Source organism: Vanessa atalanta, chromosome 13, assembly GCF_905147765.1.
Source record: "Vanessa atalanta chromosome 13, ilVanAtal1.2, whole genome shotgun sequence".
In the NCBI taxonomy this organism is placed as follows: Eukaryota; Metazoa; Arthropoda; class Insecta; order Lepidoptera; family Nymphalidae; genus Vanessa; species Vanessa atalanta.
Genome location: NC_061883.1, coordinates 11,332,095 through 11,349,250, shown reverse-complemented (window position 1 = coordinate 11,349,250; position 17,156 = coordinate 11,332,095). Strand labels below are relative to the sequence as shown.

The 17,156-nt window shown below is 31.8% G+C and overlaps 2 protein-coding genes across 2 annotated transcripts in view; one reads left to right on the top strand and one right to left on the bottom strand.

Annotated features, from left to right (window-relative positions):
* Positions 1–47: 47 nt before the first annotated feature.
* LOC125068267 (AN1-type zinc finger protein 1-like) lies at positions 48–2,100 on the top strand. Its single transcript, XM_047677361.1, has 3 exons — positions 48–459; positions 827–929; positions 1,542–2,100. Exons 1-3 carry the CDS (start codon positions 176–178, stop codon positions 2,073–2,075), a joined length of 921 nt encoding a protein of 306 aa, XP_047533317.1. The 5' UTR covers positions 48–175; the 3' UTR covers positions 2,076–2,100.
* Positions 2,101–2,288: 188 nt separating this feature from the next.
* The window catches only part of LOC125068424 (lutropin-choriogonadotropic hormone receptor-like), a 48,343-nt gene continuing 33,475 nt past the window's right edge, over positions 2,289–17,156 (bottom strand). Inside the window, exons 2-13 of the mRNA XM_047677537.1 lie at positions 15,522–15,636; positions 14,253–14,327; positions 13,057–13,125; positions 12,242–12,337; positions 11,377–11,442; positions 10,186–10,254; positions 10,016–10,090; positions 9,168–9,285; positions 6,638–6,754; positions 4,008–4,099; positions 3,489–3,659; positions 2,289–3,407 (exon numbers count right to left, since the gene is read on the bottom strand). Coding sequence (XP_047533493.1) covers positions 2,318–3,407; positions 3,489–3,659; positions 4,008–4,099; positions 6,638–6,754; positions 9,168–9,285; positions 10,016–10,090; positions 10,186–10,254; positions 11,377–11,442; positions 12,242–12,337; positions 13,057–13,125; positions 14,253–14,327; positions 15,522–15,636 — 2,153 coding nt within the window. The 3' untranslated portion in view covers positions 2,289–2,317. The remainder of the gene's footprint in view (positions 3,408–3,488; positions 3,660–4,007; positions 4,100–6,637; positions 6,755–9,167; positions 9,286–10,015; positions 10,091–10,185; positions 10,255–11,376; positions 11,443–12,241; positions 12,338–13,056; positions 13,126–14,252; positions 14,328–15,521; positions 15,637–17,156) is intronic.

Genomic DNA, 17,156 nt, shown 5'->3' with positions numbered 1-17,156 from the left:
AAAATGCTGTCTTCTTGACAGTGACAAACATCAAAATAAAAACTGCCGGTTAATTGTGTCACTTAAGGTCAGATCAGATTCTCTTCAAACTTCACAATATTGATAAAAAAATTAAAAACAAAGAACTTAATAAAATAATTCTTAAAACAATTGTGAAGTTACTACACCTGCAAATATGGAGTTCCCTTCACTTGGAGAACACTGTCAGAATTCAATATGTAATCAGGTAGACTTTCTGCCGCTTCAGTGCAAATGTGGTATGGTGTTTTGCCGAGTACATTTTACCGAGCATTGTGTTTCTGGAGACTGTGAGTTAGCGCCGAAGCCCCGTGATATTAATTTACAAAGTGACGATCAAATATATCGATGTTCAGAAAGTGGTTGCAGAAAAGGAAATTTGCACGAAATGCTTTGTAACAAATGCCATAAACATTATTGTATTGAACATAGGTTTCATCCGTAAGTATCAACAATATTTACTCATTTTGAAAACATTACATCATTGTAATATTACATTCGGCGTGCTTTCATTCCCAATTGTTTCATATGTTAGAAATATGTATAAATACAATTACTATAGATCTTTAGATAAATTCTAACGTAGAAGTACTTTAAATACATTTTTGTACTTAAATATCGTTTAAGAGGTATGTTTCCCATCAAATGGTTAGAAATTTACAATAACAGGGATGTGGTGTAATAAGAATTATGATTTATTGTGCACAAATAGTAAAGAAAATGCTTATTTTTTTTTAAATTATGAATATTTTATGTAAATTAATAACCAAGGATGTATTAATTGACTTGATTGCCTTAACAATTTCAGTTCTTGTCCAGAAATTGATGATGAAACAATGGCTGCTAAAATAGAACAGTTTGAGGCTCCGAGGAGACAGTTTCAAGAAGCTAATAAGCACCTTCAAGATAAAGTAAGCAAATTCTTACCATATTCAAAAAATAATAATTATTATTAAATTTGAAATGAATAAGTTCATTTCTTAAATATTTTATGGTAAATTACTAAAATTAGAAGAGTGAGAGAATGAATTTTTATATGCAAACATCATACATATAAGAAGTCAATAGTGTACTGCTACTTAGGGTGATTAATATGAAATAAGTAACATTTTGTATTTTCAACATCTTTAAAATACAATTGAACTGTATTATAAAGCCTAAATATTTTTTAGAGGATTGCTATTCTAGAAAAATCTGAGAACCTAATAAAATTTAAAATATAACTAATCGTTTTAGTTTATAACTCCAAGAATAGAGTCTGTCAATGCCAATAGTAAAACTGAATGGAGGTACTTTTTTTTAGAGCAGTGTAATCAGATATATACTGGTAAAAACCACACTGCCATACTTCAAATCATACTCTGCTATTTTATAGCAAAGCCACATATAAAAAAATATATATATTTTATGGAATGGATACAAAGTAACTAAAATAATTCAGTTCATCTAATCAGTAGACTTTGATTTAAAATAAATTGTAAGTATTTTTCTATTGTCACAATATAATAATTATATTTTTGCAGATAACAGAAAATATTAGAAAAGCACTGCAATCATCAGCAAAGGTGAAAACTGCATCAAAAATTCACTTGATGAGGATTAAACAGAAAGCACTCGGTCCAAAATCGGTATCAACAGCAGATAGAGTTTATTTTGCTATCAGAAAACCAGCTAATTATCAAGCTAAAAATGTTAAAATTATTTCAGACATAGATAATATAACAAAAATTGAATCTGTTACACTAGATCCTGATTTAAAAGATACGGTACCTGTGTTTATTTCAACAAAATGGAGCCTTGGACGTGCTATAGATTCTATTTGTGATAGCTGTAATATTAAAAATGAAAATAATAAAATGGGCGATACGAAATTGAGGTTGTTCAGACAATTGGATGGTTATTGTATAAGTCCTTTGAAAATGGATGTAAATATCTCTGAATTGTTGAGTATGGAGGTTTTATTGGAAGGTGATAAGTTAGTGATTGAATATATTGACAGTGATGTGATAATTAGTTTAAACGAAACAGCACAGATATTTTTACTTGATTTATGTTAAAATTATTAAAAGTTTATGACTGAATTTTATGTTTTTATTTATTTCTACTTTTTATATGATTAATGTTTATTATTTTTGCTATCTATACTTCTAATATTAAATAAGAATTAATCTGAGCATTAAAACAATCAAAATGCTGAAACATTCAAAATTTACTCAACAATTGTTTAATAGGCATAAATAAAAGACTGAATAGAATAAATACTCTTATAATAAAAATAATATTTTAAGACTCTTATAATTTACAAAATTTCGGCTTCTCCATTCTTTGTGACTTGTGATATCGATCTATTGTAGTCCACTAGAGGTACGAGTGCTGCTGGTGCTGAAGGATTGGTATGCGCTGTTGGAGGGGGTGTCGCTGCTAATTTATACCTTTCCACCAACCAATTACATTGTCCTGTTCTTGCGATTAATGTTATGAGATCTCTGCGGTATTGTTTCGTCAGGATTGCGTAGAGAAATGGATTTGCACATGCGTTCAAAGGATAGAAGAATACGAGAAGTACTTTCCCGTGACTGACATCGACCAATGGTACGCCAGCCAGCGCTGTAACACCAAAGAACGCAACAGGTGCCCAACACAGTAAATCTGTTCCAATAAGAAGAGCCATTTTATTTGCTATCCGTCTTTCAGCCGCAGCAGCAGCTCCCCTCCCCCCATACTTCTCTCCACCTCCCCCTAAAGATCTGTAAATCTGTACGTAACATACTACGATTGTGACCCACGCGACTGCATTTGTCAAAAACAACCCCCCCTGATAAACTGCGTCCTCGATTCCTTCACTTTCAACTGGTAAACAAATAGAAGTCGAGGAATAATCCGAAACCCCAGCTAGAGGCAAGCCAGCCATAAGTATTGAGAACAGCCAACCTCCAATCATAATTTTCGCTGCAGCCCCCAAAGAAATTCTTCGCTCTAAGTAAATTGCGTATGTAATTGCAAACCAACGCTCCAGCGTCACTATAGTGAGAGTGAAGACCGACAATTGTCCGGAGAATACAGACAAGAATCCAGCTATTTTGCACCCCACGCCGTATTGCCAATCGTAGGCGTAATTGAAAAATTCTCCGTAAGACCTGAGGTCCACGACTGCTATCATGAAGAGGTACAATCCTGTGCAAAGGTCGGAAAAGGCAAGATGGCACATGAGAAATCTTGGTACTGTAAGTTCAGTGTGATTTGTTAAGAGAACTAATAAAACAGCTATATTTCCGACAACAGCTGCGGTTATCACGAACCAGACGCTAGCGCGAAGCCACGACCAGCCCATCACGTCTTCACAAGGATTTAGAGCATCTGGCAGCGGAGTACAGGCCACTTCACGTCGGCTGTAAGATGAAATAAATCAGTTAAAAACTTGTCAATAAAAACATTGACTCATATGCTAGTTATTATAAGTTATCATTTACCTCAAGCTGAAGTTACCACATTCAGCAAAATAGGTAACTCCCAGGCTATTGTTGACTGGTTCGTGGAAGTCTCCTTGATCGTAGTCTTCGAAGCTGCCAGAGTCTGAGAAGTATTCGTCGCTCGCCCACGAACCGTTTTCCTGGCTTTCAGTCGAAGTATCATCGTAGACACTTGTAAAATTAATTTATTCAATAATAGGTGAAAGGTAAGGAAGAAGGAAGGAGACATTTTGTTTAACTATAATCTGATAATAAGCATTTAAATGAAGAAAATGTTAACTGAAAATATATAATATTATCAATTTAAAAAAAATATATTTGTCATGTCTTTTAATTTCGATACAGTTTTTAAATTAAAAAAAAACTATTATAAAAAATCAATCAGATGGAAATTAACACTTTTAATCCAAAGTCACAGTATCTCAATTTAAAAATTTGATGTTCTCGATATTTTATGTAAAGTTTAATACATATGGATGATCTATAGAATCAAGAAAGATAATTTTTTTGTGTACTTACTTTGTAGTCGACCGTTTTGTGTCAGAATTAAGATTTATAGATCGACGTTTCCTTGGCTCTGAAGTATTCCTATGGCTATTTTTACCGCATTTCTGTTGGAAGAAAAAAAACAAAAAAGTGTTGTGAGGTTCTCCTTAAAAAATATTTAACATAAATAATTATTAATTGCGTTATATTCAATAACGCTAATTATTTGGTTAGTTATTATGTCTAGTATACAAGTAACCAGAAAATTTTGTGTACAAATATTCTCTTTCAGAATATATATATAGCCTATTCCAGTGGAAATAGGAAAGAAGATAAACAAACCCTAGATTTACGTATTTCATGCGATTTGCTAATAACTCAGCTATATTATGCATTATTGAGAGTTTATGATTAATATATCTTTATTTATAATACAACACTATTACACTAACTATTCAAAACGCCATTTTTTCGCAAATCCATAGTGAATATCATAGATTAATCAATCTCTCAACCAATGATATCGCGTCAATTTTGGAATAGAGTATATATAAATATTGACGAAACGTTTGGTAGTTGCAATTTTTAAGAACACGGTAACACTCGGTGGAGTAGAAATAAAAAATATGAAAGGTGGAGACAGAAATACATCGGCATTCAAATGGCTCTATTTTCTAATAATTCCCTTAATCAAATTCATAAATCACACCAAATAAACCAAAAAATGTTAATTTCAAGTAATACCTTCCAGCTATGTTAGCGTTTTAGGCTGTACATCAATATTTTTTAAATAATTCAACCTATGATCATCAATGCTATTCCGCAATACTGATATTAGTATAAAAATTGTTGGTGTATTTCCTTTAAATACATATTTTTATATAAAAAATCAATTGGTTAGCTTAAATATTTAAATCATTATCTTCACACTTTTTTCTCGCGATATACAAGATGAGATTTGTCAATGAATATACATACACAAACACACCCTTAAAATTTCGACTTAGACTAGGGGCCTTAATTTACAAGTGGCAATAATTATCTCCAAAACTTAACTTTCTAAAATCAGACGCATTGCTTTAATATAGGTAAATCGTATTTAATATTTGTTATATTGTGTTTTTTAAGAAAAACGTTTGCTTGAAATCGCAACATTTCATATCTCTAAGGCAACATACATACAGAACAAGCTACGTACAGTGTTCAATATACCATCGATAAGTCCAGACTGCCCAACCTACGTACACCTGTATGCATGAACATAGACATGCAATACATCTATAATTTAGTGCATTTCATCCAGGTAGTACCAATATAGTTATATTGAATCCGAAGTGAAGTTCTCAATATTTGCGAGACTATTGATTTTCCACCCACCAGACATCGAGGGACGTAGCTACGGCGAGGGTCCATTTTGAATCAGTTTTAAGTCAGATTTATAGCCATCAACATGGGGTAGTAAATAGTTCATATTAATTAGTCATAATGGGGAACATCATTCACTAGAATAGGTTTTTAATACATTGCAAAGCGGTTTGCAGCCGTCGCGTCGAGCAACGGTATGTATACTTTTCGTCAATTTTTTTTATTTTTTATTTGTTGCCAAATTGCGAAGCCTATTTCAAATATTGTTATATTTAATTACACATTTTGGAAAATGATCACCAAATTTTTGCCTTAGCAAATGCCGAGCAGCCTTGCGAAATTTATATATACATATATATATATTTTTGTATACTTTTCATTATTTTCTACGACAAAAGTAATTTCTTCATCTCAACAGAATTTTCTGTTGAATGTTTCCATAAGAATATCCTTAATTCAAAACGCAAAAATGGAAAATTAATAAATGCAAGGTGCAGCGCAGATCATTAAATGCAGTTAAAATTGCGCATGCGCAAAAATTAGGATTTCAGAAAAGAACCAAACGTTTTTCTAATTTCCATTTCAAGATTCTCTATCATTATTCAGTAACAATATTTCGATATTAATAATTATGTATCCAAGTTAAATAAACTTAATTAAACAAATATAAGATATATTAAAAAAAAGTCCTATTGATTTTTAATTTCATTGTACTATAATTGCTCTTTGATAACGATTTATTTCCAAATAACATTTGCTAGTCTACAACATATTAACTTGACGTATAATTTATTAAATTTTCGTATATATTTGTTTGTAATATCTTCAATCAAAGATAATTCTATATAAAATATTGTCAATAGGTGTCTTAAGTTCGCAAACTGCGTGCGCATATCTGCCCCATGTTTGCAAGTTTCATGCATATGCTGCATAAATAAATACTTTCCTTTCGAAGAAATCATTCCCAATGTAATATTACTGCTTTGCAGTATGTCAATCAGAAGAATCATTTCGTTAAAACGTATCTAATAAGTTTTTCATATCCTTTGGTGTCTTTAAAGATAAATTAACAAAAAAATCGAAAATCAATACCTGCGCCGTGAAACGTTCACGTTGCGCATGTCCGAAAGAATCTAGGGAAAGGTTATTTAAGGACAATTTCTGTCGCAATTCGTTCCCTATCCTCTATTATTTCTTATTAAACCATTCTACTTTTCTATATGAATACTTACTAAGTTTTCATCGCTTCTTTCGAATACCTGCGAAAAAAGATTAAAAAAAAAATCGAAAATCAATACCTGCGCCATGATTGCTAGCTGCGTTTCGTACAGCGCATGTCTGGCGGGGTTGTGTCTCTCGGGGAAGGCAAAAGCGCAGCAATGGAAGTGATGCGTCAGAAACGCCTTCTCCAAGTGCTTGAAACATACGTGCATATTGTAAAAAAAAACAAATGTGCATTGTGCAGTACATTAATTCCAATTGAAACAATCATTGCATAATAATATAACGTCATAGTAATGATATCCGTGTAGGAGCTGCAGTAAATTTCGAATTGTTAAAAATGTGAAGGTAGGTCATGTATAAATATTGAAGTTTGATTCAATAACAAAGATATTATTTGTCAAACATAATTTTATGCAATACTAGTGGTACAGCGAGCAAATTGCATTCATAATCATTTATTTGTTTATATTTTTTAAAGTACATATTATATATATAATAAATGCATCTTAAGTATTCCTTTTGTCATACTTGAGTTACGTTTACTTTTAATATTACGATCTATATTATTTATTACAACAAATCAAATATTTATTGCGATTTAATGTGGTACAGGTACGAAGAAAGACAAGAGAAGAAATAATGACGGGAGAAGATAGGTCAAGTTCAAGTTCATCGAGCACCGTACCCTGCTCCTGATTGTTGCTGAAGGTGAGTATGCCTATCCCTATTTATATATTAGCGAGCGAGGGTGCAAACGCCGGGCGAGGGTGGTGCCCAGACGGACCTGCGCAGTATGCTATCAATCGATATTGCAACTATTATTATTACACCTTTATCTACTTTTATAACTTATATCAATTATTTTACGTTCATTTATTGCGCGCTTTTATATAATTAGGTAGCTAAATTAGCCACGGATATTACGAAGTGCATACGAGATAATATTATTTTTCGGAAAATATTCCAATTGTTTTATTTTAGATTTAAACGAGGAACGAGCTTAATATTTTTAAATAGAAAACTTAAGTAATTTAAAAAATATATATAGTAAATCATATAATCATAAATAATAAATAAATATTGGACAACATCACACACATTACTCTGATCTCAATAAAAGAAGATAAAGCACTTGTGTTATGGAAAATCAGAAGTAACGACGGTACCACAAACATCCCAAGACAACCTACAAAATTAATGAACTTTTTCTACATCGACTCGGCCGGGAATCGAACCCGGGACCTCGGAGTGGCGTACCCATGAAAACCGGTATACATGCTACTCGACCATGGAGGTCGTCAAAATATATGTTTATTTCTTGTATTGTCACGTTTGAGCGCGGTCTTGTAGGAAAAATTACGTATTCATTTGAACTATACGTATATGCTTTTTCAATGTATAAAAGAAAGGTCAGAATGTCAAATCGATCAGATAAAGGTGAATGGTAATACTAAATATAATATTAACTATTCAGTTAAAGGTTGATGAGCCAGCAACAACCTTTTTATCGATTTATCGATGGGAAGCGGGCAAATTTTGAACTGGCGTAGAACGGAATGCATCTCGAGCGCTGATTGGTTGAACGTTATGTGCCCCCCGCCATCCCGGCTTCCGCCATATTATTTCACCGTAAAATTGCAAATACCGTTAGATTATAATCTATTTCGCGCAATTGTAATTGATTGTGACGTTTATTCAATTTGCATTAAATTTTAATAATTTCGATAGTTCATAATATTTCGGTTAGGTTTGAGTATTTATAATTTAACTGAAATTTACTTCGATAGATTGTAAGCTACCGAATAATAACGGTGACGTATGATTGGTCGCTCTTACAATAAGACCGGCCAATCAGGGGACAGATTGTAATCTAACAGTTTGACTTCGACAGATTACAATATAGCGAAAAATAATGCGTTAAATTGCAATCATATTTCACAGTTCACAATATTTCGACAGATTACAATCTGTCTCGTCAGATTGTAATCTAACGATTTTTGTAATCTTACGGTGACATATATGTATATACTCACTCACTTTTAATATAGTTATAAAAAGTATAGCTTATTTGGTCAAAAAACAATCGCTTTCAATCGGTGGTACCTACTGACTTGGCGAGTTCGCGCCGTGCTTCCCTGTAAAGGGTGGCTGTGTAGATTATTAAGTTGATAATTGAGGCTTTTTGATACTAAATCATCAAACTATTGATACTACAAGTTCTTTCAAGCATATCTAATATTTGTAAAAGATGGGCGGTGATTACTGAGTACAGTCACTACCTTAATGCGATAAGAATTAGAAGTTCGGTCTTATAATTTAAAAGTCTGCATTTATATTGTACTTACTCCAAGTATACGTATACTTTGTGTATATGTGTACTGTTTGCGGATTTGGATAAAAGGGTATTCATATTTTTAGTTCCTTTAAGGAATGATATCAGCTACTAATTCAAATAAACCTTTAAAAGTCTGGCGTTCGTCAACGATTCTTGAATCCGAGACCTTTGTTTGTGTTTGTTTACATGTGTGTGTATATTTTGTGTTAATCAGTGGATCATATTTATACATATCAGGAAACTTATCAGCAAGAAGCATAAACACTTACTTGAAATTCATATATTGATGGAATGTATTTCAGAGACGGTGTCTTTTCTATTCTGAGAATTTGCAATTTTTCTAGACCTTTCGTAGGAAGCGACGTGATGGCTGTGTTGCTTAAATCCCTAAAATATTAAAGATAGAGTCATGTTCAGGGCCGGATTATACCATATTAGCCAGTGTATGTGTAACTGCTTAGGGCTCCGCATGGACTAGGCAAGGCAGGCTAAAAATTGGGGATATAGGAACAACTAAATATTTCTCCTATTTGAATAGGATGATGGCGTACCTTCGTAAAATAGAAAAAAAATTACTTTAGGAAGCTGGAAATGGATACAGTGCAAACATTGGATGAAGTGTATAGACGTGCTCAGCCGGTGAGGGTTAACCGGCCCTGATTATATTATTTTTATCCGTCATTTGTTTGAACGGTCATCTGCAACTTTTGCTCCCAGTCAGAACTTAATAAATAAAAATCAGTGTACAACACGTAGCTTATTTTCTTTTTCGTTTAAATAATAGTAAAAAAAAAAAACTAATTAAAGAGGAACATTGAAGAGCTACAGTCCAAAAAAAAGTCAAAATTCGTTATCAATAATGTTTGTACAAATATAACGAGCTCTCGACTGAAATGATAGTTTATTGTTAAACGATTTTAAAAAATCTTACATAATTAGATGAAATAAAATAATGGCGAATTAGTAAATACATTATTAAACTGAAATATGTAAGTTCATAGTTGCGTATAAAATATAATTTAATACAAAATGAATAACAACAAAACATGAATTCCTCATCTCTGAACTTCGAACATGCATAATGTACGTTTAAAACTACGAGCATTTTTAAACTTACAGTTGTCGTAATAGTAGATTTCCAGCAAAAGCCAAATCATCCAATTTCTTTAACTTGGTATTCCCTTTGAAACTCCTTAAAAAGATAACAATCAATGAGTTGAGGTACATATAAATATATTTATTACAGCTTACACGAGAAGCAGTTGAGATGTAATAAAATATACTTACAATTTTGATATTTGTGAATTTTTAAACGCATGAGCTGGAACTTCCTCTATCAAGTTGTAATTTAATGAACTGAAATAAAATAAACATCTTTGTCTGACAACATACTAAGCATACATTATATGAAAATACATTTATTAATAAATATGTGTCTATAGGCAAGCTAAAATAATACACAGAATTAAAAGTAATATAAAGATTAGTTAACTTAATATACCTCCATGTACATCTCGGTTTTCAACTTCATTTATGAGAGATTGCAGCAATTTTAACTTGCCTATATATTATGTTATGAGCATGGTTATAATATCCAATATGGAGGTGAGTTTTGAAATTATGAGCACTTATTCCAATATCCGCTTCTCAGTTTCTGATATTTTTAAGCTTGCGTGTGTGTAACTGCGTATGTATGTATCAGAATCCATATATTTTTTTCTATAGGTTTTATTTACGATTGTATAGAAAACTAAATGACATACGAATCATAATAAATTACTGAAATTGTTACAATATATTGGATATAGACATACTTAATATGTAAAATTGAAAAACTTTAAGTAAAATAAAATCGATTGTCACTTATTGTAACCGTAAATTTTACGGTGTTTAAGATGTCTTGAGAAATTTTATTATAAAATTATGCCGTCAAAACTTGTAGTCTTACTGATTATAAACTAAATTATGAGTTCATGTATTAATACAATAAATTAAAGACACTAAGCTTTTTTTTTTTAATTTAAGTTAGGTGGAAAGTTAAGGTAACTAATTAATGCGTGGAACTTGGTTCTGAACAAACAATAATACAAAATAACTAATAAGCTTTGAGAACCTATTTTTTTAAGTCGGTTAAAGTGTAATATATAATAATTAATGTTGATTTAGGATTTTTTCTATTAAAAAGAGATTAAACTTTTATGCGGTATTTTTTGTATAAATATACATGTAAATACTTGACTCATAATCCCTTTAAAAAGTCTCGTGAAAACGGCTAATCCGACATAAGCGCTCTTAATTTGACTTTACATTTAATGGTAAAGTTGCTTAACATAAATTATTTTGTAAAGTTATTAAATTTGTTCACACTCAAAAGCAAATAATATTACGAAAAGGAAATAAAATAAACAGGAAAAAATAAAAAGGAAATATTAAAAACGAAAAGAAAATAGCATAAGTGGTATATACCTATTGACTTACACTTGGTCAGCCCGGACTCGCAGCGCGTGGCTCGGGATACGTTTTATATGATTGCCTTCGAGGTCTCTGTGACACATGCATTATTTAATACAAATAAATAAAATTGAAATGTCTGTATGTGATTTCAAAATATCTTTTTTGAACTAAATATGAAAGTCATTTGCAAGACCAAACCAACACAATTATTGTTCTTATATAACTAACTATTCCAAGGTATCGTTTCGTATTTAGTACATAATATTGGTTGAGTCTATCATAACAACTTAAAGTTTGCATACATGTTTAAATACCAATATTTTTAGTATAATCATATACATCGGTTATTTCTCCAAATTATAGATAAGTTTTTGCTTGCTGTTGTCCTTGTATCGTAGAAACTGACGCGGGGCCAGAATAAGAAGAATACCAATCGGAAATACCTAATTCATTCTATGCCATTGGAGACTAGCCAACTGAGCGGACATATGGTGGTCGACTGTACGCGCAAACACGTAAGTCAAAAGTCAAATCCGACTCTAACGGAAACTGTTCAATCGTGAAACAAACACGAGAATGTACACACTTTCAACTTCTAAACTCCGAGCTATTATTGAAATTGTATCAACTGCAAGACCCTAATAACTTATTGCCGTGACCCGGGCTTTGAATCCAGGACCTCGGAATTTGCAGTTTTATAAGCAAGCTACGAACACCAATGAGCAGTAACTCTATTACTATGATATCTCCAGTGGTTAGGATTAATTTACTTAAATTAGATGCTGCGTTTGTCATTTAATAAAATAACATAACTAAAAATAAAATATTATTATTATTATATCAAAAATATTGATAACGATATAATTAAATAACAATAATAAAAAATTACATTGCTTGCAAGTATGGTAGGGATGTGTTCGCGCTGTTTTTGTCATGAACGTGACTCAAGTTTGGCACCTCGACCAGACCTGATGTCGTTACGATACTAGAAAAAATATATTATTAGAACTTGTAGAAAGCATATCGACCAAATGACAAAAAACCAAACAGAAATCGTTAGTTTATAATAATTAATTTAACTTTATGGTGACAAACGGTGACATAAATAAATTAAATTACCCATCTTAATGAAATTTTAAAAAGACAGACTGTATTATATCGCTGACCCACCGGGAGTGAATCGAGAAGTAATTTTGTACAGGAATGAAACTTCGATTGATAAAAATATGAATATCGGTAAGGTTCTAAGTAAAAGTAATTTGTTACAGCGTTTTTTTAAACTGAATTACCCAAGAGGGTGAAATTGGGGATGAAAGTTTGTATGGAAGTTCGTAATTTTTAAGTTAGAATAATGGAAATTGGTGCTTAGGCTTCTGTTTATAAGCAAAATAAAAACTTTTTCAATGGGATATCCAATCGGTTATACGGCTGGTACCTAAATAATATGTTATAAAAATATAAATAAAAATATTTCATGTCTGTTTTCTTATCATTTATATTTGATACAAATAAAACTTGTATATTCACAATTATAAATAAACATATTCTTGTGAACGAGAAGACATAAAAGGTAATATTAATAATTTCTCAATACAGTATATAGTTATAATGTATTATCTCATAATCTAACAATTTACAAATGACAGTTTTAATAAGAAAAACATTGCATAATATTGATAAAAGTTATAAAAAATACATACGTACAATGTGCGCAGTTCAGGCAGCGCTGGTAGCGGTGGTATTCTATGTAGCAAAGGTGCTTGTGTTATAAATCTAAAAAGAAAAAAGAAACGAAAACCTTTTTATTTCATAGAACTAAAAAGACCATTATCAAATTAATGTAAAATTTGATTTAAGAAAACAATGTATGTTAAAATTATCTTTATATTAGAACGTCAATCACAGATAACCCTGGTAAATGCCACGTACCGTTTTGTTCCTTACAAAAAAACCCACGCATCAAAACATTTCCGCGCAATTGTAAATATATGCGGCTAAATCGGAACACATAATTTCGTTAATTAGACAAACGAAATGAAAGTTGCTTGTAAAAATGTAATTAAAATTTGTACAGTGACAAAATTTGCTATCATACATTTTAAATGGGCATGGTATGGTATCTTTTATGTAATATCCAGACCATATTTAGACCAATTCTAAATTGAAACAAATATTTTTTTAAATATTTTAAGCAACCTTTAATTTTTTTTTTTAATTCTAATGTTGGTAGGTCTGGAAAGATAGGTAGGTATGTGGCGCATTGTTGTGATAGATCACACATATAGATCAGTAATATTTCTTACAGCGCCAATATCCATGGGCGGTGATAACCACTTACCATCTTAACAATAATACCATATATAAATAATAAACCTCTCACAACTTAATAAGAATGAATTATTCAATCGTCTTTAGTAGTATTTTCTAAATAAGTTTTTTAAAATTGACCATTTGTAGTATATCCCTTTATCTTAAGCCGAGAGAGCTATCTTTTTTGAATATTAAGAGCCGAGATGGCCCAGTGGTTAGAACGCGTGCATCTTAACCGATGATTTCGGGTTCAAACCCAGGCAGGCACCACTGAAATTTCATATGCTTAATTTGTGTTTATAATTCATCTCGTGCTCGGCGGTGAAGGAAAATATCGTGAGGAAACCTGCATGTGTCTAATTTCAACGAAATTCTGCCACATGTGTATTCCGCCAACCCGCATTGGAGCAGCGTGGTGGAATATGCTCCAAACCTTCTCCTCAAAGGGAGAGGAGGCCTTTATCCCAGCAGTGGGACATTTACGGGCTGCTAATGCTAATAATGCTAATGCTTATCTTAAGCATTTCTTTGTAACGAGATAAACCAATGAACTTCACCTTCACTCTACCGTACGCTTCAAACATACTTACAAAGATTTGAGATTAGGCATTTTGGTCAGATCTTCAACTGCGACGTGCTCTAAATTAGGCGCGTCCATCACTGATCTGTTGACATAATTAGTTAGTTACTAATTGTTACTCAGACAATTGTTTTAATTGTACGACACGTGTCTTCTTTTTAACACGTATTAACGTAACCTGTGTTTGGAAAGATGTAAGCTTGGAACAGCTTCTGAGAAATTATACATTCAATGTGTATAAGTAAAGGTTACCTATGTAAGTGGGTAAGTACAATAGCAGAAGTTGCACTATTTAAATCACACTCATACCTATTATAGATTATGTGACTGATATCTTCTTAAGTGGCATTTTGTAGAGGAAAAAGAGTAGCTGCGGATATAGGAACGTATATAAAATACTAATTTAAAATGAGTAAAAAAAAAGTTTATATATATATATATATATTCATACTGTTGTAATATTATTAATGCATAAGTAACTCTGCCTGTCTCTTTGTTTCGCTTTCAACGCTAAACCAGTAAACCGAATTTAATTAATTTGATATGAAAAAAACAACCAAAGAAAGGACGTATACATAGAAGGATTTATACCTAAAAAATACGATCGCCGCCGTTAAACTATTATTTTTTATCTACAATATACAATTGATATTTTTTTTCAAAGACTTTCGTAATAATTTTTAATTTCTAAGTCTGTATAGAGTAGGTACGTTATTAGTGCAAATATGGCCGAGTTCTAACAACTGATAAACAGAACAAATAGTAGAATTATTTGTTTTATTCTAAGTGAACTGTTTGCGAGCCGTTACCGAGAATTCCTGTAGGACTAATTGAAGGTTAAATTGGCTATTCTTAAATACAATCGTGTCGTGTCGTCATTGAGGCAATAAACTATGTAGGTAGGTATTATCTATTCGTTATAAGTAAAATATGTGATATGTGGGAAAATCAATTCATTTGATAATTCAGTAACTAGTTTTGAGTAGTTATCATGCAACAATTACCCCAAATAATATTCTTTCTATCATTATGCATAATTAAAATCGAACAAGCCATGCCCGGATGAGCCACGATGGTAAAGTGGTTAGAAGACGTGAATCTTAACCGATGATTTCGATTCAAACTTATCAATATTGTTATTGTATTTGCTGAATTTAAGTGCTTATTGTTTATTTTTTATTTGGCTTAGGGATAACCTCTAATATTGACCACATGAACACATGTCTGCAATAGATGAAATTCTTGCCGCCATGTTTATTGATTTAAATATTGCACTTACAAATGTTCAACTTGCTGAAGATCGAAGCCAGCGGCTCGTATGACCCTCGCCGTAAGACGGGTGATGTTGGAACGTAGGAGCACGACTGACTCTCTCTGCCCAGCAATTAATTTTACTGAAATAAAAAAAAAATGTTAAAAGGCCGTCTGCTTTTTATGTTAAGAAGAAAGTAGGTAGTATCAGTTATTATCGTTAAATATTTGCTGACTAACAGTAACTAATAAAAATAATTTCTACTTTTGGAAAATATATTTAATAAAACATTTGACCATCTCTTTGGTCTATTGGGAAGTATTAAGAGCTGCTGATAGAGAGATCTTTGAGTCATCCGCTAAGTGAGGCCCATAAAAATGTGTTAAATATATAATATAGTGTTTTTATCAAGACATTTTCAGTAGCACCTCAAAGTGTCAAAATGTTTACAGTCATTTTTTTCATTCTTTTAACACTTCGTGTCGTGACAAATACTGTCCACATATTTGCACATTCTTGAGCAGTTGGCTGTGCTCTGTTGAATATAGTCACTAAAACCAAAATTAGTCAGAAATACATCATTTATTAAATACGACGTTAAATAAAATACAAAAATTTTTATAAAACAAACGCACAAACTAGCACAGTTTGTAGAAACGCATCCTACTCGAATTATCGAATCGTGTCTTCATTTAATAATTATAGAATATGTTTTTAAATTAATAAAATAACAGGTTTCCTCAGGAACAAATAACGTAAGTATAAACGAAATAAACGACTCTATTAGACATCAAAGAAAATTTACTCAATAACTGGGTTGTTTCAAGCTCGAAGTGTATTCATTTCCTTTCGAAACGTATTAAACTAAGATATAGGAATCTAAAATAATAAACATGTTTGTAATTACGTTCTAAATGAAACATTTTAACAGACATATTGAGGAAACGAAGTTTTCAAATAGACTTTTATGTATGATTCAGAATTAGTGAGATAATCGTTATATGTCTTATATTAGATCTTGATAATCGGGATATATTTTATAGAGTAATGATAGTTTTTCTGTTTGTATCTGTTTCAATATTATGTAGTTCTTATTAGATTCGACATACTTTATGTGTAGTAAGGGCTAGCGCTTTTATTTAAAAATGGTTTGAACTAGTCAGGCTATAGTTTAATCGACAGTAAAAATCGGTTTAATATTTTATTTCTGACGATGATCCTCCTCACAACCGATATCGGGCACCGCGGTCATTCTCAAGAGAAGCTGACTGCGCAGAACATAATATTATAGTGCATATAAGTGAGCGCTACTACAAGTGCAATCTCATTGTCCATTGGGAAGTCAAAGTAGACTTGGACCTCAGAATAATTAGGATCTACAGTTTTATAAGATAGGCAATAAACCAACGAGGCAAACTTTTCTTTTAATCTTACTCATGTTTTATATGTAAAAGTTCAAAGTTGGAAGTTTAGATCACGCTCGAAAATTGCAATTGGACTTTACGCAAGCCCGTCTTGGTATGCACCACTCCTCATCATTATTATATAAACATAACATTAATTAACAGCTTGTAAATTTCCCAATGCTGAGCTGAGGCCTCCTCTCCCCTTTGAGGAGAAGGTTTGGAGAATATTTCACAACGCTGCTCCAATGCGGGTGTT

What these genes read in the sequence shown, in the direction of transcription:
- LOC125068267 (XM_047677361.1), top strand. Translation starts at nt 176, where the DNA reads ATGGAGTTCCCTTCACTTGGAGAACACTGTCAGAATTCAATATGTAAT. An exon ending in ATTGAACATAGGTTTCATCC is followed by an intron (nt 460 to 826) that starts GTAAGTATCAAC and finishes TAACAATTTCAG; the next exon opens with TTCTTGTCCAGAAATTGATG. An exon ending in ATAAGCACCTTCAAGATAAA is followed by an intron (nt 930 to 1,541) that starts GTAAGCAAATTC and finishes ATATTTTTGCAG; the next exon opens with ATAACAGAAAATATTAGAAA.